Genomic DNA, 27,118 nt, shown 5'->3' with positions numbered 1-27,118 from the left:
AAGCAACAAATAAAAAAATGAGGGCAGATTAAAAAAAAAAAAAAAAAAGGGTTTCTCCATCTTTCAACTCGCACAAAAATAAAACTTGGAAGAAAACATAATAATGCACAAGTACAGCAACTTGGAAATAAAGCCTTCCTGACTGGGCTCGTACGGCAATGCAAACTATTAGAATAAAGCAGGAACAGTTCATGAAGTAAATAAAGAAGTTTATAAAAGCATATGATGGTCGGCCAAGACAACTCAGATTGTACATCAATGCACTACTTCTTATGCTGCTAGACTAGACATAATATAAAATAACTGACTCCGAGTCTGTACAGATAATCCAAAATAAACTAGAAAACTTTGTTCTCCACCAGCGCTTTTCATTAGCGCCCTACCCCCATCTTCCAAGAGAGAGGTACAGCATGCATAATAAATGTACTTCAATAAAGGTTTAAAAACTTAGAAACATATGACAGTTTTACTCCTTGCTGGACAGAAAGTTGAAACTGAAATTGAACTCAAATAGTTGTCTTTCCAGATCCATCAAATGCAGGTTGTCTTTCGGCTTTTCCCAGTTAGGGGTCGCCACAGCGGAACTCCAGTCCGCTAATGATTGGCAGTAGATTTTTCACGAACGCAGTGGTGCCAGCTCGACATTCAACCTTCAATGAAGGCACGCCCATTTGCGCATGTCTTTCAAATGCCCACCCAACCGCGGGGAGGACATGCAGACTCCATACAGAAGGCACTCCGCGCACTCCAGCCGAGAATTGAACGGGAGAACCTCTTGCTGTGAGGCAACAACGCTACCGCTGCAGCACCGCGGAAGAAAAAACAAATTGCACTATCAAACGATAATAAGAGGCGTAGTCTCATGCATGGCACTTATTAATCTTACAAATGCAGCAACCCATCTTAAAAAGGGCATACGAATGCCCCCATCATACACCAGTACTGGCATGTATGCACCAGCATGCATTCAACAGTAATAGTTTATACATAAGAGTGTAAAAAAGCTCAACACTCCACCACCTGTACAGAAAGCTACAACCCATGGCGGGTATGTACAGTGTACGCTCAGCTTTCTGAAAGTAGCTAAACCTAGCTACAAAACCTGTTACCACAGCAGCACTGGTGGCTACCAGGAAGGATCGTTTGGCTTTTTTCCCAGTTTTATCTTTGGCGTTTTCAGCAGCAGCAGAATAAAGAAATCTGGTATTTAGACATGTTGCAGACATGTTATTTAAAAAGAAAGCACTATGACATTGATTTGAAATGCACTGCTTCATAGGATCATAGGTAGGTACTAGGCTATTGGCCCTAGGGCCTATATAAGCCTAGCCAAAAAAGGTACCCTGGCTTTCGCCACCCAAGAAAATTATTTTCCTGTACCCCTGTTGAGCAGAGCCACAGAAGTGATCCCCAGGGTGAATTTCCCATCTCCCATCCAATCATCAAGATTTTTCTTGGAGTGCTAATGAGGAGCTTTATTTGATATATTTAGGTAGTTTGTTCCGGAGTATGGGAAGTCTCTGGGACAGGAATCTGTCCCTCCAGCATTTTGTTTATTGTGGTGACAAGGTTTAGGTCCCTAGAAGCGTGTAGCTCAGAGGGTTTGGGATTTCTTTAAGTGGAGTATGTCTAACAGCTCTGGGTTTGACATAGCTTTGTATGTTAGGCAGAGATTGCCTCTGAGTAGGCGATATGTGATGGAGTAAAGCTGGAGTATTTTGAGACTGTCTGCATAGGGCATCTGAGGCCAGTAATCCTCTTTGTGATGTATTTCTGTGGCCTTTCCAGTTGTAGATATCTTGAGAGGTACATACCAGAAGGGGCGCTGTATTCTATAATGGGTCTAATAAGTGATGAGTAGAGGGGAACAATGACCTCTTTTTTCCTGGATGAGAAACCTTTTGTGATGGTGTGCCATGTAGAAGGATTTCCTGACTACTGTGGCAATGTGATTATCAAAGGCGAGACTACTGTGGACCTGTGTCCCAAGGTCTGTTATACTTTTGGTATTAAGCAGACTACCACCTATGTGGTAGTTCATGGGTAGAGAGTTGTTACCAAAAGAGATGACAATGCACTTTTTGGCAATGAGCTTGAGGCCATGGCTTTGACACCAGGCATCTGTCTCAGTGAGGCCCTTATGTAGGATGTCCACATCGTTAGGAGTTTTGATTATGGCTCCTAGTTTGCAGTCATCTGTGAACTTCGTTAGCCAAAGACCTTCTGTGTTAGCCTGTACTTCAGAGAAGTAGATACCAAACCGGAGAGGACCCAGGACTTGAACCCTGTGGTACTCCACTTGTCACTGGTCTGAAGTCGGATTTGGAGTCTGCTAATTTTACATTGCGGGTTCTGTCAGTGAGCTAGTTGGCAACCCATCTTGTGACATAGGGATTTATACCTAGTTTAGTGCGTTTATCTACAATTCCAGAGTGGGGGGTGGTGTGTAAAGCCTTGGCGAGATCTGGATAGGCTATGTGAACCACCTTACCCTCATCTATGGTTTGGTAACCGCTACACCGAGGTCTGTCAGGTTTAGGAAACATGATCTGCCTTTTACAAACCCGAACTGGGTGGGGTCCAGAGTTTGTGGAGTGGGATAACCGTCACTGTGCCATTCAGTGGACACAAAGCCTGAGGTGAGGCTACGATTGAACATGGTACTTAGGTGGGATGCCAGTTCTTCCTGTAGTTCATGTAGAACGCAGCCTGGGATGTTGTCAGGTCCCATGGATGCTGTGTTCTTGGCTTTGGAGAGTGTGGTTTTTACCGGTGCAGCAGTGATTACAGGAACTTTGCATTCTTTTGATATAGAAATGGGGCCGGAATGTCCGGCCATCAGTTCGTGATCTCAAGCTGAAGCGCATTTGGGTTCTGCAGCACGACAATGATCCAAAACACCGGCAAATCCACCTCTGAATGGCTTTAAAAAACAAAATGAAGGTTTTGGAGTGGCCTAGTCAAAGTCTGGACTTGAATCCAATTGAGATGCTGTGGCATGACCTTAAAAAGGCAGTTCATGCTCGGAAACCCTCCAGTATGGCTGAATTAAAACAATTCTGCAAAGAGTGGGCCAAAATTCCTCAATAGCGATGTGAAAGACTCATTGCCAGTTATTGCAAATGCTTGATTGCAGTTGTTGCTGCTAGGTGTGGCGCAACCAGTTATTAGGTTTAGGGGGTAATTGCTTTTTCACATAAGGCCATGTAGATTTGGATAGTTTTTTTCCTTAGTAAATAAAATCACTTAAAAACTGCATTTTGTGCTTACTTGGGTTATCTTTGTCTAATATTTACGTTTGTTTGATCTGAAACATTTAAGTGTGACAAACATGCAAAAAAAAAGAAATCAGGAAGGGGCAAATACTTTTTCATTACACTCTGTTTGACAAAAGCAGGATGAAATTAGTGAAGTATTTCACTATGGCATTACATCAGTTGCAGTGCTGTTATGGTCAGTGATGTGGCTTGTTTTTGGGGGGTGGTATTTATGTTTGAGAACATTAAAGAAATATTTTACTGTTAGGAAAACCACAAACAAAAATAAAAAATTGCAAATATCAAGGCCCGTAAAAAGGACCCAAATTTTAGTATGAAATACTCCGCACTCTCCAGCGCCTAGGCCAAAAGGCCTTTTCCAGAGTTAAAATTAGACATTTTTCAATTAAATACAAAAATCAATTAAGAACTACAAATCAAAACTTCACACTAATTAAGACAAATATTATAACCAATCCCTACGTATTCTGTGAGAACACTTTCCAGTTGCATTCTAAATTAAGACCACCAGGTGTCAATGTTCCATATTTTAAGATGAATAAACTTTCCTTAAGCAACTTATGCTTCAAATCCATATTAAAAACTTTCACTTTTTCTAGAATTGTTGCCTGAAGACAATTACCATCACCCCCATGGTGAAGGGAAAAATGCATAGCTATCGGACTTTCTACTTTATTTCTAAAATCCCTCAGATGTTCTAACAGCCTAACCCTAAACGGCCTTTTACTTTCCCCTATATAAAAGACTGCATGGGCATCTCAGTGCATAAATCACTGCCTCTGTACTAGAACTATAAACCTCTGAGTACAAATAACACTATATTAATTCTATCAAAAAAAATTTAACAATATACTTGCACACCAAGCAGTTTCCACAAGGGGTCGTACCAATACTCCTACCCCCTCTACTAATCCTCGCATCTGGTGTCAAATAATTATGAACCACCACATCTTTTATGCTCTGTCCCCACTTATAAGGAAAAGGTGGTCTTTTGGTAAAAACTGGAATAAATCTTGATCTCAACGTAAAATCTCAGTAATATTTAATAATGTCAGAAACCATCTCAAAAAGAACAGTATATATTGTAACAAAATCTGTCTTATTCTTCTCATGCAATTCCCTACACCTTCTAGAATAAAACCTCTTACTTTGAGATGACTGACCTCCTACCAAATTGCTCAATGCTCTGTCTATATCCTGCACCCCATAACCTCTTTGCTTAAGTTGAGTGCATTTTTTCAAAAATGTGTCTTCATATACACAGGCTTTGTAATGATAGAATACTTGGAGTAGTTCCCCATAAGGCAGTGATTTAATAAGGTGTGGTGGATGGCAACTCATTCCTTTCAAAAACATGATTGCCATTCTCAAACTTTTTAAATTTACTTTGATGGTATTTACGAAACATTTTACTGTTCATTTATTATTTTCAGCTGTTGTCACAATATTAAAAGCATATTTGGAGAGTAACTTACTTTTTCTGGAAGCAGACTGAGTGTAAGCATGCCTAGCCATAACAGTCTCCAACACAAATCAGTTAGTTGTTGATTTGGTTTGTTAGGAGCTGTGTGTCTGTATGGGGAAAATGTGTGAAAAGATGCTTCAGCTTTTATTTCTTGACCATTCTACTTCACAATTAGAGGAATTGTTCCTTATCAAAATTAGCATATTCAACTTGTGAATAGCATATATATATATATATATATATATATATATATATATATATATGTGTGTGTGTGTGTGTATGTATATGTATACAATATGCACACATACACATATCTCTACACACACACACACACACAGAATGAGCTAAATTTAATGTTTCTTGGGTTTTACATAATGTAGTGGAGTTGCATTCCATGGTTTGCTTTCAAGGTTTTGTTTTATAGAATCTCTAATGCAGATGCCTTTAGATGCAATTCACAGACATGCTCATTTTTACTTTTTCCTCACGAGAGATTACATAATACATAAAATAATACATATATTTTGCTTTTATAACACGGGCACTGTAGCTGTTCCTGTAAGGGATGATAAGTTGTCAATCTCGACTTCATTCTTGCTGGATGGGTTCAGAGCCAAACTTCGGCTCCGACTCGGCCTATTACTAAAGCTCGAGAGCTATTTTTACCAGCTCGAGGCTATCCTATGTCCCATAATGCTAGGCGTGATATACCCAGATCTCGTTTGCTGCTTCAGCTATGAGGTTGCGTCTTTTTGCTGGCTCAGGTTGTATTAATATTTTTTCTTGGTTTTAGTCCGCTTTTTGGGTTAAAATATTAGCGATAGTGTTTTATAGTTACTACCCTTTAGATCCCTGTTTAGGATTCCCTCTTAGGTAGTTTTTGATAGTTTTTTCCCCTCACCTAATAGGCCCTTGGCCAATCCGCTTCCATACTTATTTGTCTGTAGTTGTATGTGTGTGCCTAGTTAGATTGTATTAATATGTATGGGGTTTTGTTATATTATTCTGGTCTGTTACAACTTTTTTGTGTGTGTGTGTGTTTGACTGATTGTGACTAGACCTCCCTTAGTTGTCCTTGTCTGCCAGTCATCCCTTTTTCAGGATGTCTAAAGACACTAAGGTCTCGGGCTTCAAGAAGTGTGACTCGTGCTGTCAGACGATGTCTCTGACAGACGGTCACACTTCTTGTGTTTATTGCTTGGGCCATCTGCACCTGCAGGACTCTTGTTCTGTCTGCCATGTGTTCAGTCCCAGAGTCCTGCAGGAACGCAGAAACCAACTTATTTTGAGAGGCTTGTTATAGCCTGAAGGTTCCCCGGCTAAGCCTTCGGGTAAACCTAAGCCCGCCAAACCGTCGGCTCCATGTTCGAAGCCGTCGCCGAGCAGTGCTACTACTACCACTGCATCGGTTCTGGCCGGAACCGATGATTCGAGGCCTCAGTCTGCTCCGACTCTGCTGTTGGAGCCATCTTCGAGCAAGAAGCATTCCAGGTCTCCTTCCCTGGAATCGGTCCATTCAGCTCCAAAGTCTCCCTTGTTATCGGAACGGAGTCACAGGTCCCATTCCTCTCGGTCTTCCAGGCTGTCGGACCATGACCCTCGAGAGGGTGGTTAGCAGACTACTTAAGTTGCAGGCACTGGCCCAAATGTTACATAGCCCTCCTCATCAGGCAGTGGCTTTCACTACTCCCTCTTCGATTCCTCCTCCGACTCTTCCTGTGAGTTCAGAGCCGGAGATCGTAGGAGTCGGAATGTCGGAGCTGATACCACCCCTTTTGGCTCCCTCTTCGGCTCCAATCTCTTCTTGGTTCCATCCTTGGAGGGATCGGGGTGCCGAGACACTCTCTGCTCCGAGGGGGCGAGTGGCATCGGACCCTTGTCCGACCCCTTTCTCTCTCTAGGAGCTTCGGCGCAGGTGAGTTCAGCCCCGACATCGGCCTTGGAGCCATCCCTCTTGGTGCCGGGAGGAGTCCTTGTCTCTTCAGAGCAGGGGACCCCCTTCCCTGCCTGATAGGGGGGCTTTTGAGGTCATGAGGAGTGTGCTGGCCCTTGTGCCTGCTCCACGGTCGGTTCCTTCGGCTTCTCCCTCAATGGTGCCTGCTTCAGTCTCTACCCACTCTCTCGATCCCGAGTGTGGAGAACCGACGCTACAGGTAGCCCCATTGGGCGTATCCTCCTCTTCCGAGGCCTCCCCTGATCCTTCAGGGGAACCCCCTCGAAAGAGAAAATGCAAGAGGAAGCATGTAGACTCCCCTGAGTCAGTCACATCGGACACTGACTTGGATGACTCAGAAGGGTCCCCAAGGTCACCCTCTGAGGATGTCTCATTTTCTGACATCCTGGAGATTCTTAAGCAGAGGGGAAACTGGTCTGCCCTTAACTCTTCTGAGGACGAGTCTGTGTACCTGGATGCATTCGGTTCTCGCCCTTCCACCTCCTGGGTGTCTCTGCCTTTCGACCTGCTCATGGATGTGGGGGCTCGAAAGGCGTGGACGGCTCCGGATACTATGGAACCAACTCCCCGGAGGCCTGCAAAATTTATTACAGCCCCTTCTGACAAGCAGTTTCTAACTAAGGGCGTCCCTGTTGATGCCATGGTGGTGGCGGCGGCCACTAAAAAGGAGTTGGCTGACACTTCAGTACCTGTCCATCCCCCTAATAAGGAATCTAGGACTATGGACAGGTATGGCAAGCGGATGTTTTCCTCAGCGACCTTTGCTATGCGGTCGCTGAATTATTTGTGCCATTTCACCCGTCTCCAGAGAGACCTTTTCAAGGAACTGGGTGATACCTTACAGGACCCGATCAGCTGCGGGGTCACAGGAAAAGAAACTCCCAGCTGGGGACCCTAAACTCTATTGTCAACTCCTCCATGCGGCTCATTTCCTATGCAGCCGATGGAGCGAGTAGGACTGCAGGCACGGGCGTCGCTCTGAGACACGCCTGGATGCGGCTTTGCAATTTTGCTGACCCCTTCAAGGCGTCCTTCACTAACACCCCCTTTGATGGTTCTTCCTTGTTTGGACCTCAAGTGAAGGATACATTGACCAGGTGCGAGCAGGAAGGCAAGACTCTCTGCCGTAGGAGTCAGTTTTTCTACCCCTTCTGGACCATACCCTAAAGCTCAAAAAGATGGCAAAAAGTGGTTTCGCAAACCTCAGGGAGTACTGCCTGACGCACGTGGTGAGCTTCCCTCCAGAGGCAGAGGAGGGAACAATATTAGACTCCGCCCGAGGGGCAGGGGGGGTTTGTAGAATCAGGGTAGCAGAGAATCTTTCTCTGACAACCCTTCCAGCACCCCTGAGGAGCTGCCAGACTGTCCACCTTCGGAGGCAGTCGGGGGAAGACTATCCCTGTACCCAGAAGCCTGGCATTCCCTCACGCAAGACAATTGGGTATGGTCGATCATATCCGAGGGTTACAAAATTCCCTTTATTCATACCCCACATCTGCCAAAAGGGCCCCTTCCAGCCGTTCCACCCGGTCTGAGGGATCAAGCAGCACTAGAAATTTCAAAGCTACTAAAAAAAAAAAAAAAAAAGTCTGTTCAAAGAACGAAATTCCAGATGGTCACGCTTCAGTCCATTCTACCCTTCCTGGGTCAGGACAATTGGATGTATTCTATAGACCTTCAGGGTGCGTACTATCATATCAAAATGAACAGGCGCTCCAGGAGGTTTCTCTGCTTCCGGCTGGGAGCCAGTCACTACCAATTCAGAGCCCTGCCCTTTGGCCTCACCACAGCCCCCAGGGTGTTTACCAAATGCATGGCAGTGGTTGCGGCTCACCTGAGACGAAAAGGATTCCAGGTGTTTCCATACTTAGATGACTGGCTCCTTACTGCCACCACCAAGCGTCAGCTACTTCATTCCAGAGATTATACCCTTCAAATTTGCAACGAGCTAGGTATCTCTATAAACTCAGAAAAGTCTGCCTTGTCGCCTTGTCAGTCTATTACCTTCATAGACACCGTTTTAAATACTGTGGAACTGTCAGCAAAACTGCCTGTACAAAGGATTTCAGACATTCGAGGTCATGTTCAAATCCTACTACAAGAGAGCAGAGTCCAGGCCAGATTCATACTAAAAACCCTAGGTCTCATGGCAGCAGCTGTCGCATTACTCCCCCTAGCTCACTTTCACATGTGGATCCTGCAATGGATGCTGTTTTCCCAGTGGTCCTTTCAACAGCTTCCAATGTCTCACAGCATTCTAATCACTCAGTCATGCAAAAGACACCTTTCGTGGTGGATGGTCTCCCCTCAGGTTCTTCAGGGCAGACCCTTTGTCCTTCCTCCTCCTGTGGCTACTGTGACAACAGATGCCTCCCTGATTGGGTGGGGGAGGGCATTTTCAGGGCATGACAGTCCAGGGCACATGGCAGCCTTTCGAAAGCCACCTGCACATAAATGTCTTGGAAATGAGAGAAGTGCTTTTAGCGTTGCAGGCCCTTCAAGACTCTCTACCCACCGGGACTATTGCAATTCAGACAGACAATATGTCTGTCGTGTGGTACATCAACAAGCAGGGCAGAACCAGGTCCTACCCCATATGTCGAGAAGCACTCACTGTGGCAGTGGGGGATCTCTTCTCAACGTTTTCTGGTAGCAACACATATCCCCGGGAAGTCCAACGTCATAGCAGACATGCTGAGCAGAGCCATTCACATGCCCCATGAGTGGTCTCTCAACCAGCTAGTAGCGGAAAAAATCTTCAGGAGGTGGGGTCAGCCTTGCTGTGATCTTTTTGCAACCCCTCAAAACAGCAAGTGCCCAGACTTCTTCACCCTCTTCCCTCTCCCAGTTCTTCCCCCCAGAGATGCTCTAGTCCACAATTGGCCCCGGGGTCTTCTGTATGCTTTTCCCCCCTTTCCCTTAATTACTCAGCTAATCCAGAAAGCAACTGTTTTGAGATCCAGAATGATCTTTGTTGCCCCTTACTAGCCTCGACAAATTTGGTTCCCGTTCCTGCAACGTTATCTACTAGATCAACCCTGCCATCTGGACCCAGCGCCAGATCGGACAGTCGGGCGGGCTGCATCAATCTCTCCAATCTCTCAACCTCACAGCTTGGTTGCTCCACTTCCAACCCTAGCCAGGCTTCCCTCAATATCTCATTCATTTCGTGACATCATCCTCGCTTCACACAAGTCTACTACCAGAAAGACTTATGCTAGCAAATGGAAGCATTTCTCTGTTTGGGCAGGGGGGAAACAAGTTGACCCTTTTACAGCCCCTGTCCATACAGTCTTTTTGGCAGAACTTTTTCAAATGGGATGATCTTCAGTCACCATCAGAGTTCAGTTGGCAGCCATTGTGAATTTTCACATTGGATTGTCAGAGACCAGCATTATGTCTCACAAACTTTGTAAAGCCTTTCTAAAAGGAACCCTCTTACGTAGACCCCCGGTAAAAGATCCTCCCCCACCATGGGACCTAAATTTGGTGCTGTCTTCTTTAATTCTCCCTCCCTTTGAACCTGCGGCTTCCGGTTCATTAAAGTTGCTCTCTTGGAAAACTCTGTTTTTAGTAGCCATCACTTCAGCGAGAAGAGCATCAGAACTTCAAGCCCTTTGTGTTCGCCCTCCTTACCTTGTTTTTCACAAAGATAGTGTCACTTAGGACTAATCCGTCCTTTTTACCCAAAGTACTCTGAAAAAAATCTGAATCAGACCATCTATCTTCCTGTTTTCTTCCCACTTTATACCAATAGGTCTGAACGGAAGTTACATTTTCTAGATGTTCACCGTCAATTACGCTTCTACCTGGATAGAACCAAGCAGACGAGGAAATCAGAACAGCTCTTCCTGTCTTATGCTGAAGGGAAACCAGGCCTGCCAGTTTCCAAAGTAACCTTGTCCAGGTGGTTGACCTCTGTTATGTTGATTTACCAATTGAGGCATAAAGAGCTCCCTGTTAAGCCCAGAGCTCATTCAACCAGAGCATTAGCTTCTTCAGTAGCCTTTCAGGCAAGATTGCCAGTGGATTCCATTTGTGCAGCGGCCACATGGGCCTCTCCTCATACCTTCATTTCTCATTACAAGCTGGACATGACCTCTAGAAGTAGGGCTGATTTTGGTTCCACTGTACTCAAGAGTTTGTTCCATTGAGCCACCCAGGACTAAGGTGCTAGGGACGCTGTCCCATCCAGCAAGAATGAAGGCGAGATTGACAACTTAACATTGAGAAGTTATGTACTTACCATAACGTTCCACGTTGTCTTCTTCTCGCCTTCTTTCTTGCGTCCCACCCTCCATCCCCCTAGCCTGGCAAGACAGAGAGCATCTTCTGAGATGTGTTATGAGAGTTATCTCCTTAGCTACCTCTTTCCCTTTCTTGGTAACTCTTATAAGAGGTTTGTTTACCTAGATGTGTGTGTGTGTGTGTGTGTGCGTGTGTATGTATGTATATGTATATGTATATATATATATATATATATATATATATATATATATATATATATATATATATATATATATATATATGTGTGTGTGTATATATATATATATATATATATATATATATATAAATATATATATACACACACACACACACACACACACATATATATATATATATATATATATATATATATATATATTCAGTCATGGTGGGGACATGTATGTCCATAGTGTTAGCTATCAAACGAGATCTGGGTATATCACGCCTACCATTATGGGACATAGGATAGCCTTAAGCCGATAAAAATAGCTGTGGAGCTTTAGTAATAGGCCGAGTTGGAGCCGACGTTCGGCTCCGAACCCATCCAGCAAGAAAGAAGGCAAGAAGACGACAACTAAACTAACATGGAACGTTATGGTAAGTACATAACTTCTCATTTTGCAGCATTTTTTAATAGCTCGAATTGTTTATTGCACTTGCTTGTTTAAGTTTTGCTTAAAAGTTAAACAACAGGCTAATACACTCAAGTGTACTAGCTTTTGATAGCATTTAGTCGAAAAACACAGCATTTATTGTGTTTTCTGCCTTTCTGAAAAAAACTTGAAAAAAAACCAAAAAAATACTCTTGTTTTCCATACTTTTCTAATAGTTTGTTCCAGTGATCAGATTTTGCTGATCCCTGGGCTTTGTCTTGGTTCCTGTTTTCTCCATTTTCCTTGTTTGGTCAAGGGGTAGTTTCTTTACTCACTAGTGGGAGTAGGGAGTACTGAGCTGCCTGTTTGTCCTCAGAGGAGTGGTTTAAAGCAGTAACTTGTAGTTTATTGGCCATTTTGGGTCATTTCCTGTCTTTTCCAGCCCCCTGCTATAAAGCACGCTTTGGCGGGCTTTTCTGGCTATAGAGAACTCAGCACAGCTCCTCGTGGTGTCCAGCAGAGTTCCTAGAGCAGCAGAGACCAGAAAAGACAAACTTTCCAGATTTTAAGTATTTTTTTGCATTTTCGAATTTTTAAGCCTTTCGATTGCTATTTCTGCCTGTTTTATTCTGCTATTACCTATTTTTACTGTTTTTAATAGCTCGAATTGTTTATTGCACTTGCTTGCTTAAGTTTTGCTTAAAAGTTAAACAGGCTAATACACTCAAGTGTACTAGCTTTTGATAGCATTTAGTCGAAATAAAGCACGCTTTGGCGCGAATTAGCGCGGAGCTGCCACTGTTGCACACTAGGGCAGCGCCGGTTAAGCAGGTTTAAACTATTCGGGCTACCTAAAGTCCACTCTTCAAATTTTCCCTTAAAACTACCTTCCTCGAACTATACTACTGATCAAATCAGCGCATCCTATAACTAAAAAGATCATCTCTACTTGACTCCAAGTAGACTATTCTCTATCTGTTAAACATAGCACTTGCTCCTACAGTACTTATTACCTTGATACGGCACTCTTGTCATAGATAGTACCCCAAAAAGGCAACCCCCCATTTCTCGGTCACCCACATCCCCGGAATCTTTTTAAAGTTTTTGTCTATCCTTCTAGCATGTCGAGGGATCAGTTGCTAGTGTCCTCTCCTGCTCAGCTGGTGAACCTGGGAATATTGAGGCAATGTTACAATTGCCTCATGTACACAGACAACCCTCTCCTCCTCCCACAAAACACAAATACATGCGAGAGATGCAACTATACGGCCAAACTGGAGGCTGAGCTCTCTCAACATAGGACTGGCAAGACCAGTCAGGAGGAGAAGGTTACCACACACACTATAGACCCAGTCTCACATAGTACCATTACAACCTCAAATCATACACATAAACACACAAAGACATACTCGGAGGCTCTGATCAAAAATCTACCAAAACAGCAGAGGCCACCAAAGCAGACACCCAAACAACCACCACCTCAGAACACAACACCTGCAACACATAGACCTCACAGTCAGAGTGTCAAACAGTCACAGCCCTTAAGGCCAAACACAATGCCAGACACACTAGTCATTGGTGACTCCATAGTCAGACACTGATGTCCCGCTCACCAGACTGAGTAAGGAGAAGGTCACAGTAAGCTGTCTGTCGGGCGCTAGAATCCGCCACATAACGCAAGCACTCAGGTCTCTCAACAGCAGGTACAAATATGACTCAGTCATTGTCCACGCTGGTGTAAACGACCTGAGACGTACCTCCTTGGACTACATGAAAAGAGACATTGAGGAGCTCTCTGATTATGTAGCCCAGGCAGGTATGACCCTGACCTTGAGCAGTATCCTACCTTCACCAAGAATGATGCCACAATACAGAGATAAGATGATCAGCTTTAACAATTGGCTTAAACACTGGTGTCATTCAAAGGGGATCCAGTATCTGTCTGCCTGGGATGACATGCTGGACAAGCCACGCTGCTTCAAGAAGGGACGGCTTGCACCTGTCACCCCTGGGATTCGGATATTGGCAAAGGCTCTTGCCACCCCATAGTGCCTTTTTAGGCAAGGCTCAAATTCTAAACCTACCACCCTAGAACACAAAAAGGAAAAAAAACTAAGGGTAATGCTGCTCAATGCCAGAAGTCTAAATCTCAAAATGCGCGCACTCGAGGCCCTTCTCAGTATGGAGAACATCGATGTCTGTGCTGTGACAGAAACCTGGTTCAAGGCTCCTGAGAGCACCCCAGCGCTATCAGGTTTTACCTTATATCATGCGTTCCGGCCCCAAAATCCGGACAATACCAAGAAAGGAGGGGGGGTATCCATATTCATCAAGGACACCCACACCTCAAGACTGGTGGCAACGCATGATGCATCGGAGACCATCCAGGTGCAATTAACCGTAGGCAAGACTGCTCTGCAAATTGTAGCATGTTACAGGCCACCCTCACAAACTCAGGAACCTGACATGGCCTTCCTGAAAACACTAGAGGGGATAAATGTATCACCAAACACCATCATACTAGGTGACTTCAATTACCCTAATATAGACTGGGACCACTACTCAAGCCCAAACACCCTAGCCCAAAAGTTCCTGGAATTCATAAACTCAAATGCCATGGAACAACTAGTCACCATCCCCACAAGAGGAGATAACATACTTGATCTCATCATCACGAACATGGGAGCACAATGTTCAACACCGGAAGTATACCCCTCACTGGTGAGATCAGATCACAAACTAATCTCGCTGGAGGTCCTCATCCCACCCCACCTGAAATAAAAAGACCACAGTAAAGAACTTCTCAAAGCCGACTTCACACTTCTAAAGACTAGTGTGGTCTCCTTTAAGGCCCCGAGCGGCGGAAAACAGTACTCAAGCCGCTGAATCACTTACAAATTCCTTCTACCAGCACCTGCAGGACTGCATGGATAAGGCAATCCCAAGCAAAACAAAGACTCTTTGTACCAAAGGCAAGCGTCCAGTCTGGTGGACCCCAGCCATAAACAAACTCTACAACAAAAGGAGGAAGCTACTACAGGATAGAGCAAAATCCTTAAAAGGTAAGACACCCTTGATCACTATAAGTAGATAACTAAGAGCTCTCATAAAATCATCCAAAGCAAATTTCGAGAGAAAAATAGCTAAAGACTCAAAAGACAATCATAAGGCCTTCTTTAGCTATGTGAGAAACCTAGGAGGAAACTCCCAGATATGCTCAGAACTAGTTCAAAATGATGTGAAGATTACTGATCCTACAGACATTGCCAACATACTGGCTGACAGGTTCAGCGCAAACTTCTCCCCTCCCCAAAAGGAGAGATATCTATACCAAACGATTGCAGCCCCCAAACATCTCCAGCCCAAGTGAGAACTGCTCTCTCCAAAGCAAAAAGACAGCATCCATGGGACCTGATGGTGTCCCCGGCTGTGTGCTCCACGAACTCAATGAGGAATTAAACCCACAGCTAGGACAGCTGTTTAATCAAAGTCTTACCTCTGGATACGCACTCCAGGGAGTGGCGCACTGCAACTGTGGTCCCACTTCACAAAGGCGGTGCCTCCACCGACCCTGGAAATTACCGCCCATTAGCTTGACAAGCCTTATCTGCAAAGCCATGGAGAGGATCATAATGGACCTCATAAATAAAGACATAGGGAATTTGCAGACTTTGGATCCAACCCAGTTTGGCTTTGTCAAAGGCAGATCATGCCTTTTAAACTTGGGTGACTTTTTGAAACAGTCACCAAAGCCATTGATGAGGAAAGGCAGTCCATACAGCCTACCTCGATCTGGCTAAGGCCTTCGATACAATACCCCACTCGGGTATCATTGAAAAACTCATCAGCTTAAATGTTAACCCATACATCACAAGATGGGTTGCAAACTGGCTGAGTGACAGAACCCACAGGGTCAGAGTTGCTGGCGCCATGTCAGACTCAAAGCCTGTCACAAGTGGTGTCCCACAGGGCTCAGTCCTGGGCCCACTCTTGTTTGGCATCTACTTTTCCGAAGTACAAGCAAACACAGGAGGGTTATGGCTGACAAAGTTTGCAGATGACTGCAAACTGGGCTCCATAGTAGAAAACACATCTGACACAGATATCCTTCAAAAAGGTCTCACAGAAACGGATAACTGGTGCCAGAGCCACGGCCTAAAGTTAAATGCCAAAAAATGCATAGTCATACCCTTCGGGAAAAACAAGGTTACCTCTAGCTACCAAATAGGTGGCAATCCACTGAGCACAGAAGAAGTTATCAGGGACCTGGGGACCCAGGTTGATAGTAGTCTGTCATTCGACACCCATGTAGCTAAAGTAGTTAGGAAGACCTTCTACATTGCCCACCTTATCATGAAGGGATTCTCATCTAGATCAAGGGAGGTCATAGTCTCCCTTTACTCATCACTCAGACCAATGATTGAGTACAATGCCCCATTCGGAATGTATCTGACCCGACACTTGCAGCAGCTGGAGAGGCCACTAAAGTTCCTCACCAAAAGGATAAAGGGTCTCAAAAATCTGTCCTATGCTGCCCGACTGAAAGAACTCCAGCTCTATTCAGTCGCCACCTGCTCCGAGGTGACCTTTGCCTAACATACAAGGCCATGTCAAACCCAGATTTGATGAATATGCTTCACCTCAAAAAATCTAGATCCATCAGAGCCACAAGGGCGGAGACTTAAACCTCGACACGGCTATTAATAGGACGTGCTGGAGGGATAGATTCATCACCCAAAGACTCCCTATGCTGTGGAACAAAATCCCGGTACATGTGAGGCAGAGCACCTCGCTGGCCTTGTTCAAGAGAAATCTTGACCAATGGATGGGAGATCGCAGATATACCCCAGGGATTACCTCAGTGTCACTGCTCGACAGAGGCACAGCAAAATAATGGGTATAGTTCCCCATACTAAAGGGGTGGCGTAAGCCACAAAACGATGGGCTAGGCTTGTAAATGCCCTTGGGCAGATAGCCTAGTATGAACCTATGAACCTATTTGAAATGTTAATACAGAAAAAAAACAGCATTACTAAGGAAATTGACTTTGCGCTCAGAAATTCAGCATGCAGCTGTCCCATTGCTTCTGAACCTAAAAGCACACCCTAACTGCAAAAAGATTCTATTTCAAGGTATGACTATGTATTGATGAGAATCATGAGTAGGAATGCTTTACCTTTAAAATGTGCCACCCTGTTGTATTATACTCTTTTGTGTAGAGTAATGTTTTGCTCATGGTTGGGGAATGGAGCACACATCTGTGCTATATCTTTAGATAATTTAATTGCATCAGAAGTGAATAGTGGTTATGTTGTCTACAAAGCGGCAACATGTTTTGTCACTGGAAAACATTCTATTACCAAAGCAGCAGTACTGACAGAGGCAATGTAGTGGATTCATATTTAATATTGAGCCAGACTGAAATATGCCATAGAAGAATAATAGTGAGAGGTGTATTTTACATTACTTTTTCTGAGCATAATTCAAAAAAATCGTAATGCTTTGATAAGTTGTCAATCGCGCCTTCATTCTTGCTGGATGGGTTCGGAGCCGAACCTCGGCTCCGACTCTGCCTATACTAAAGCTCGAGAGCTAATTTTACCGGCTCGAGGCAACCCTATATCCCATGATGCTAGGCGGTAACTACCCAGATCTCGTTTGCCGCTTACACTAGCGAGGTTGCTCTTTTTACCGGCTCACAGGTTAGTGAACAATTTTTCACTAAAATCTTGGTCTTCTCCTTAGTTTTTCCCCTAGTATTCTATTTAATCTTTTATAGGCTAGTTTTCTGGTTAATTTAAAAGTTTAGTCCCTATTTTTTATCCCTGTCATACTCCCACACCCTAGGTTAGGCCTTAGGCCCTTCGGTTTTATTCTAATTTCCTCACAGGGATTCTTAACTGTGTGTGTTCCCTCAGTATCCCTGTATCCCTATTTGTTGGAGTGTGTGTGTTTTTCTTCTATTTTTGTTGTTTTTCCTTTCGACTATAATATGTCGAAGGAGACAAAGGTCTCAGGCTTCAAGAAGTGTGACTCGTGCTGTCAGAGGAGGTCTCTGACAGACGGTCACACTTGTGTTTATTGCCTGGGACCCCTGCACCTGCAGGACTCTTGCTCAGTGTGCCATGCATTCAGCCCAAGAGTCCTGCAGGAGTGCAGGAATAAATTGATACTAAGGGGCTTATTAAAGCCCGAAGGTTCCCCGGCTAAGTCCGTTCCGGGGAAGCCTTCGAAACCACCTAAACCTTCGGCTCCAAGCTCTAAGCCTTCGGATGGTGGCTCATCTTCTGCGACATTATCGGCTCTGGCTGGAGCCGATACCTCTGTATCGCAGCTACCTGCATCGGCTCCAGCTGGAGCCGATACCTCTAAGACTCTGTCTTCAAAGTCGGCTCCAGCTGGAGCCGACGTGTCTACGACTCCATCGGCTCCATCAACCCTGATGCCCTCCACACGCAAGAGGTCCAGATCTCCATCTCTGGAGTCTATACATTCGGCTCCGAGGTCACCGTTACTCTCTGAGCGGAGCCATCGGAGCCATTCCTCTCTGTCTTCCAGGCTTTCCGATCATGACCTTGAGAGGGTGGTAAGTAGACTATTAAAGTCTCAGGCACTGGCCCAAATGCTTCACAGCCCGTCTCATCAGACAGCGGCTACGTCCATACAACAGACTATTCCTCCTTCGACTCTACCCCAGTGTTCGGAGCCGGAGCCCCTCGGAGCTGTGTCCATTTTGACATCTGAGCCGATACCTCCCCCTTCGGCTCAGTCGTCTGCTCCGATCTCGTCCATGGTGCCATCCTTGGAGGGATCCGGACGCTTGGACTCTCTCGCCGGCTCCGAGGGGGCGAGTGGCATCGGACCCTTGTCTGACCCCGTTTTCCCTCTCGGAGTGTCGGCGTTGGTGAGTTCGGCCCCGACATTGGCTTCGGAGCCGTCCCTGTCTGTGCCGACTGGGGTTCCTAGCTCTTCGGAGCGGGAGCTCTCTAGCCTGCCTGACAGGGGTGCCTTCGAGGTCATGAGCGTATTGGCCCCAGTGCCTGCTGTACGGTCAGCTCCATCAGCTCCTCCCACTGTAGTGCCTGCTGATGTCTCTTCCCACTCTCTCGCCCCCAGCCGCCGAGATCCAACTCTTCAGATTTCCCCATTGGGAATATCCTCCTCTTCCGAGGTTTCCCCTGATCCATCAGGTGAACCACCGCTTAAGAGGACATGTACAAGGAAGCATGTGGACTCCCCTGAGTCTGTCACTTCTGATACCGACTTGGATGAGTCGGAAGGATCCCCAAGATCCCCCCTCTGAGGATCCTTCTCTGACATCCTTGAAATCCTTAAACAGAGGGGGAACTGGTCTTCCCTTAATCCTTCAGAGGATGAGTCTGTTTACCTGGAGACTCTTGGTTCTCGACCCTCCACCTCCTGGGTGTTTCCGCCCTTCGACCCCCTTATGGAAGAGGTGGCACGGAAGGCGTGGACGTCCCCTGACTCGTTGGAACCCACCCCACGGAGGCCTTCTAAATTTATAACAGCCCCTTCCGATGAGCAATTTTTATCCAAAGGTGTCCCAGTTGATGCCATGGTGGTGGCGGCTGCCACTAAGAAGGAACTGGCTGATCCTTCAGTACCTATCCATCCGCCTAACAAGGAATCTAGGACAATGGATAGGTACGGCAAGTGGATGTTCTCGTCAGCGACCTTTACCATGCAGTCGCTGAACTACTTAAGTCACTTCACCCATCTTCAAAGAGACATTCTTAAAGATCTGGGTGAGGTCCTCCAGGATCCATCAGCTGCTGGGTCTCAGGAAAAAATTAACTCACAGCTAGGAACCCTGATTTCCGTTGTCAACTCCTCCATGTGGCTTATTTCATATGCAGCCGAAGGAGCGAGTAGGGCCGCAGGCACAGGTGTGGCTTTGAGGCGTCCCGCCTGGATGCGGTTTTGTAACTTCGCAAACCCCTTCAAGGCGTCTTTCACTAACTCCCCCTTTGATGGTTCAACGTTGTTTGGACCTCAAGTGAAAGATACTTTGACCAGATGCGAACAAGATGGCAAAACTTTCTGCCGTAGGAGTCTGTTTTTCTACCCCATCTAGACCATATCCTAAGGGTCAAAAGGGTGGAAAAATGTGGTTCCGTAAATCACAAGGAGTCACGCCTGACGCAAGAGGTCAGTTCACCCCTAGATGCAGAGGGGGGGAACAACAACAACAGACGCCGTCCAAGAGGCAGAGGGGGTCCGCAGAACCAGGATAGCAGAGAAACCCTCTCTGACAAAACCCTTCCAGCATCCCTGAGGTGTTGCCCGACTGTCCACCTTCAGATGCAGTCGGGGGAAGATCATCGCTGTACCCACAAGCCTGGCTCTCCCTCACTCAAGACAAATGGGTGCAGTCGATCATATCCGAGGGTTACAAAATCCCTTTTATCCAAACCCCAATGATTCAAATGGGGTCTCTTCCAGACTTTCCACCCAGTTTAAGGGAACAAGCAGCACTAGAAATATCAAAGCTGCTAAAAAAAGAGCCATCCAGCCAGTCCCAGCAGACCAGCTAGGATCTGGAGTCTACTCAAAGTTCTTTTTGGTGCCAAAAAAAACTGGGGACTGGAGGCCAATATTGGATCTCTGCAATCTAAACAAGTTTGTAAAAAGAACGAGGTTCCGGATGGTCATGCTACAGTCCATTTTACCCCTTCTGGGCAAGGACAATTGGATGTGCTCAGTGGACCTTCAGGATGCGTACTATCACATCAAAATGCACAGGCGCTCCAGGAGGTTTCTCCGCTTCAGGCTGGGAGCCAGTCACTACCAGTTCAGAGCCCTGCCCTTTGGTCTCGCTACAGCCCCCCCCGAGTGTTCACCAAATGTATGGCAGTGGTTACGGCTCAGCTGAGACGTCAAGGATTCCAGGTGTTTACATATATAGACGACTGGCTCCTCACTGCCACCACCAGGTGGCAACTTATAGCCAGAGACTACACCATCCACATTTGCAAAGAACTAGGTATCTCTCTAAATTTCGAAAAGTCTGCCTTGTCACCTTGTCAGTCTATTACCTTCATAGGTGCCACCTTGGACACCGTTCAGCTCTCAGCAAAGTTAACAGAGCAGAGGGTCTTAGATATTCAAAGTCATGTTCACGTCCTTCTTCAGAACAACAAAGTTCAGGCCAGGTATGTTCTGAAGGTATTCTGTTTCATGGCGGCAGCCATCACGCTTCTTTCCCTTGCCCGCTTTTACATGCAGCTTCTTCAATGGATGCTTTTCTCCCAGTGGTCCTTCCAACAGCTCCCTATGACACACAAGATCCTAATAACTCTATCTTGCAGAAAACATCTATCTTGGTGGATGGTCTCCCCTCAGGTCCATCAAGGCAGACCTTTTACCCCCCCCCCCCGTCGCCACAGTCACAACGGACACCTCCCTGATTGGGTGGGGGGGGGGCATTTTTAGGCAGGACAGTACATGGCACATGGCAACCCTTTGAATGCCACTTGCACATAAACGTCCTGGAGATGAGCAGTGCTTTTGACGTTGCAAGCCCTTCAAGACTCTCTCCCCCTGGGGACGATTGCAATTCAGACGGACAATATGTCCGTAGTATGGTATATCAACAAGCAGGGCGGAACCAGATCATATCCCCTGTGTCGAGAAGCACTCACTCTGGCAATGGGCGATCTCTTCTCAGCGGTTTCTGATAGCAATGCATATCCCCGGGAAGTCCAACGTCATAGTGGACAGGCTGAGCAGAGCTGTTCTCATGCCTCACGAGTGGTCTCTCAAGCAATCGGTGACGGACAAAATATTTCGGAAGTGGGGGTTTCCTTGCTGCGATCTTTTTGCAACACCACAAAACAGCAAGTGCCTCAACTTCTTCACTCTCTTCCCCCTTCCAGGCCATCCCCCCAGAGACGCTCTAGTCCACGATTGGCCTCTGGGACTTCTTTACGCCTTTCCCCCCTTTCCGTTACTCACACAAACAATTCAGAAAGCTACCGCCTTGAGGGCCAAGATGATCCTCATTGCCCCTTAGCAGGCTTGGCATCTGGATCCAATGCCAGATCTTTTGGCCCATCAATCAGGGCAGCTGCACCAATCCCTCCAATCTGTCAACCTCACAGCTTGGTTGCTCCACTTCCGTCCCTAGCCAGGCTTCCAATGATTTCAAATTCTGTCCGCGATATTATCGTAGTTTCTCTTAAGTCTTCCACCAGAAGGATCTATGCTAGTAAATGGCAATGCTTTTCTTTTTGGGCAAAGGCTAGGAACATAGATCCCTTCACTGCTCCAATACACTCGGTCTTGGATTTCCTAGCCGAAATCTTTCACTCAGGATCTTCTTCCTCCACAGTAAAAGTTCAGCTAGCAGCCATCTCAAGTTTTCACATAGGCTTGTCGGACTCCAACATCATGTCCCATAAGCTTTGCAAGGCATTCCTCAGAGGTATCTTTTTACTCAGGCCTCCGATCAAAGACCCCCCACCACAGTGGGATTTAAACTTAGTTTTAGCATCCTTGATTCTCCCTCCCTTTGAACCTGCGGCCTCCTGTTCCTTGAAGTTACTATCCTGGAAGACACTATTCCTAGTCGCCATTACGTCTGCTAGGAGAGTATCTGAACTTCATGCCCTCTGCATTCGCCCTCCTTATTTAGTGTTCCACAAAGACAGGGTTTCTCTAAGAACTAACCCGTCTTTTTTACCCAAGGTGGCTTCTCAGACAAATTTAAATCAATCTATTGATCTTCCAGTTTTCATTCCTAATTATTCAGAGCGGAGCAAAAACTACATTGTCTGGACGTTCGTCAGCTCCGCTTCTATCTGGACAGAACTAAACAATTCAGGAAATCTGATCAACTCTTTTTATCTTATGCTGAGAGTAAAAAGGGTCTTCCAGTATGTAAAGTAACCCTGTCTAGGTGGCTGTCTTCTGTGATTACCTGTATTTATCAACTCAGAGGTAAAGAATTGCCTTCTAGGCCAAGAGCCCATTCAACCAGAGCGTTGGCTACATCTATAGCCTTTCAAGCTAGATTACCAATAGACACTATCTGTGCGGCTGCCACATGGGCCTCTCCTCATACTTTCATTACACATTACAAATTGGACATGGCCTCCAGAAACAGGGCAAATTTTGGTTCCACCGTTCTCAAGTCTGTTCCAATGAGCCACCCAGGATGAAGGTGCTAGGGACGCGGTCCCATCCAGCAAGAATGAAGGCGAGATTGACAACTTAACATTGAAAAGTTATGTACCTACCATAACGTTCCATGTTAGTTGTCTTCTCTCGCCTTCTTTCTTGCGTCCTGCCCACCATCCCCCTAGCCTGGACAGACCAAGAGGTTTTTCCCCTTACAGGGGACCTTATCTTGCACTATTCCTAGCTCAGACAGTTGGTCCTGGGGTAGATTCAGCTTCAGGTAGTGATATTTGGGGATTTCTTCTTTCTCCTCCTCCACCTCAGAGGGGAGACTGAATTGGCTATGGTTTCTTAGCTACCAAACGAGATCTGGGTAGTTACTGCCTAGCATCATGGGATATAGGGTTTCCTTGAGCCGGTAAAATTAGCTCTCGAGCTTTAGTATAGGCAGAGTCGGAGCCGAGGTTCGGCTCTGAACCCATCCAGCAAGAAAGAAGGCGAGAGAAGACAACTAACATGGAACGTTATGGTAGATACATAACTTCTCATTTTAGATGTAGGCACACACTGTGGTGTGTTGCTTTACTCCTTTTCCATGTGTTTTTCTTAAAATGGAGACTGTGTGTATTATGTTATTATATCAGAAGTAAATACTGTGTACATTTCTCCTAGGAAGGGGTATTTTCAGTTGCAGCGTAAACACTACTTGTAAAATAATACTGCTTATTTTTGTATGTTGGGTCAATATTATACTGCAAAACATTTTTAAACTTTGATGTTTGCTGTCATTGCAACAGGTATGATCGTCTTTTGGAGACTTGTTCAATTGCACTTGTTGGAAAGTACACAAAGTTCTCAGACTCGTATGCCTCGGTTATTAAGGCTCTGGAACATTCTGCACTCGCCATCAACCACAAACTTGAAATCAAGGTATAGTACACGAGTAGGATCCAAGTGATTTGCTGCACATTTGGATTAATTTTGCAGTAGAAAGCAGTCATCAGATCATAATGCAGCTGGTGATTTTTTTAGGTCATATAGCTTGCATTATAGTGTTGGAAGGGAAATTGGTGAAAGAACATAAGTGGGTGTCCTTTAACAGGTACCATGAGCAGGTCATGATATCCTCTGTCAGCATTCCACAAAAGTGTTCTTTAGTGGCATGTTAACAAGGGGGTGGTCATCACCTTTGATGTATGCCACTTCTCATATTCCAAAGGAGAGATTTGCCCCTACATCCTCCATTTTTATTAATCTGTATGTATACTTTGCTTTCAGAGGTTTTTTTTTTCAGTTGATTAACTTTTTGTGTCAGTGGTACCGTTTTACATTTCCAAGCTTTTAAATGCCCGTTTTTAATTTGTATTATACTTATTTTGTTAGACTTTTCTTTTCAGAAGGACCAAATATGTTAGTTTCTGTCAGCTTTCTGGTGTTTGCTACGTCCACAGAAATCTTTATTCAGCCTTACATGGCAAAAGGGTGCCTCTTAATACATGTAGTGGTTTTTGGTTTTGAATTTATCCTGGCTTGGTCCTTTAGTCTTCCTCTTGTGGCTACTTCAAAGGATTGAACAAATTGTTGAAATCCATATGGTTGACAGTTCATTCTATGGAGCTGTTCTGACTGAGATCACAGTACAGTGGAGATCACAGAATTTGCACTTTTTCCCCATAGTAGTGTGATCTTGCAGTTGGTATTTATAATTAGTGGGTGCAAGGGGCTTGCCCCCCAGAAGCATTATTTTTGTTTGTTTTTTTGTTTTTGTCAACAGACTGTGTAGTCAAAACCATATGGTCTCAACCATATTGGTTTTGACAGTCTGTTCGATCCTTTAAAATAGACACTTCCACTTTTCTGTTTCTCTTACTTGGAAACTGTAAGGGGAAAAAAATTTGCACTACATGGATGCTCACATCACTCGGATGTCATGTATAAAAAACAGAGCCTGTTAGACAATGTGAGTTCAATTAGGTAAACACTGTCCACAGTGGACCATTCTGAGTCCAGCTGAGTCCAGCCTGGGGGGATCCACAGTAACAAAAGTAAAAAAACAAAAAAAAAACAAAATTCACAAGTTTCACTTTCCTAGAAGCCCAAGCCCCTCTTCCTCTCATGATTCTCTGTTCCCTTCTGTATATCTTATTGCTGCTTCAAGCAACAGCTAGATTGTTCCTGCTTGAGCGACTACCTCCGTATTTTGTCTTCAAAATCAATATTGTGACAATTCAGTATTTCCAGTCATATCAAACTTTTTACAGTTTGATTAAAAATTTATATTGCAAGATTTTTTTCATGCTTGTCTCCATACCTCTCCTTTCTGTTCCCCTTTTTAGTTATGGTTTTCTTCATTTCTACTTTGCAGATTTGTTGCATTCCTCTGTATTTTTTTTTTTTTTTAAAGAAGTTTCTACTCTTGGAAGTTAGTATGTTTATAGATGCTGTTGGCCTCTTTCTGGCCTTTAGGTTTTTTTTGCCATTGCAGTAGTGTTGCCACTGCGGTGGTTAAGATGGCTGTTTTAATTGTGTTTTCTTGACATAGTTGCACAGAATTCCTCTTTCCTTATGGATATGGAAAGACTTTTGAGTACTCCATCATTTTGGAATCCTTACTCTAGGGATTTAAAGGTTGAGCATCGTCATGGGTGTCAAGGCTGTATCATTCTGGACTCCTTGTTTGGTAGATGACTTAAAACGTCCATGTGAGTGCCTCTTATGGAAGATGAGCCCATAAGTGAGTTAACAAGTGGTTCTCTTGCTCCAATGGGGCCTATCATTTTGAGCCCATGGAACTCTGACTTCAGTGAAACTTCAGTGTAATAGGTTTCGCATGTGCTTCAGTGATGTTAGCCGTCCAGCATATCTGATACTACTGACTCTGCAGACTGTGACAGACGTATGCCTGTTCAAAGTCCGTGGACTGAATTGCAGGTCTCTAAAGTGCATGTGGGGAATGCATACTAAATTTGTGTGGCATCTTAGTATTTTTTTCTGTTCTGAGATGTGGTGGTCTTGGAACTATGCCAGCAAAACTGGTGCGAAAAGGTGCAGAGGGGCAAAAATGATCTAAAGATGCAAGTGAATTTCAAAATTCACTATTTGTTCTAATTTAGAGTTTAATTTCTGAAGTGTCTTACTGGATGTGTCAAGTTTTGCAGTTCCACTAGGAAACCATGACAGATGGTGACATGATGCATGGAGGAACCTTGTCCTGCTCTTTATGAAATGACTGCAATCATTTGGGAGCAAGATATTCACATTGCTTTTACTTTGTAGGATGTTTACTTTTCAAGCAAGGAAAACATCTTAGCAGTACAGTCTCTTATCATGCAAAACTCTGACTTTGACAGCTGGACAGGAGTACCTCAGTATTGACAGATACAGGTCCAGCGTAGGCCTTTTTTGGCTGGTCTTCAGAATCACTAGCTTCTTCAAGTACAAAAAGTGATAACCAGCTTCTTGATCACGTATTCATGATCTAATATATAATTTTCCAGTAAGCATCTCTGAAGCTAAAGATGCTACAAATCATAAAAAGAGAAAAGGCAGACTTAAACCAAACAGCTTAGTTCAGACAACCTGGAATAATGCTTCTGACCCATGTTAGCTATTGCAGTTGTCTTGCCTCTTCACAACAGAATGTTTCATAGCAACAAAGCAAAGTTTTTGCATTTGGATATATATTACCTCTGAATTTAACTTCAATAAGCTTGTCTCTATACAGCAGCCTCTTGTGTAGGCGGCAAGGGGTAATTATCAGTGTAGTACCTCGCAGGATGCGCAGCAGCAAAGCCCGACCCAAACACACCTCCAGATCTGTGGAGGCAGTAGCAACAGCATGATTATTCAACAGTGTGCGGAATGCAATGTAATTAATATTCAGCATCTGTGCCAAAAGCAACCCAGTGTTTTATTGTAGACATTCAGTACCAAAAAATGACGTTTTATTAGGGACATAAAACTAAAATGCATGTTGTACATCACATTTCAGTCAGTCGGGCAGAGTTCACACAACCAAACTGTTTCTCTAAATGATACTGTTGCATTTTAATGGCTGAAAATGTTTCCCAAAGATGCTAGCAGCACTGTTGCACAGCACTTTGTTCAGTGCTGAACTGGTCACCTGGCCTTAAGCCATCCTAATCTGAAAAGAAGCTGGGTGTGTGTGGGGTGTAGTGCCCCCACAACGGGGTGCAGGGGGCTTGCCCCCCTGAAAAAGGAGAAAAAGTAATGATTTCTATGAGGATGGAGTTCGCATGCCTCTCAAGTGTACCTCATTATGAGGAATGTACCTCATTTGGGGTCTTAAAGTTCATGTTCCTCGAAGTTTCAGAAGTTCCACATTGAAATTGTCTTAACGCATTCAGTGTTGGGAATTATTTTAAGTGAAATCCATGGTAAATAGAAGTGAATCATATTTATT

The 27,118-nt window shown here is 44.9% G+C and overlaps 1 protein-coding gene across 1 annotated transcript in view; it reads left to right on the top strand.

The window, feature by feature from the left end:
- CTPS1 (CTP synthase 1) overlaps window positions 1-27,118 on the top strand; it is a gene marked incomplete in the record, with an annotated part of 606,469 nt that overhangs the window by 292,759 nt on the left and 286,592 nt on the right. Inside the window, 1 exon segment of the mRNA XM_044060229.1 lies at window positions 23,493-23,625. Within this exon segment, the coding sequence (XP_043916164.1) occupies window positions 23,493-23,625 (133 nt within the window).

Source organism: Protopterus annectens, chromosome 1.part2 (assembly GCF_019279795.1).
Source record: "Protopterus annectens isolate FY-2018-M chromosome 1.part2, PAN1.0, whole genome shotgun sequence".
Taxonomy (NCBI): domain Eukaryota; kingdom Metazoa; phylum Chordata; order Ceratodontiformes; family Protopteridae; genus Protopterus; species Protopterus annectens.
The sequence above is the reverse complement of the archived record's forward strand: the minus strand, read 5'-3'. Positions and strand labels throughout refer to the sequence as shown.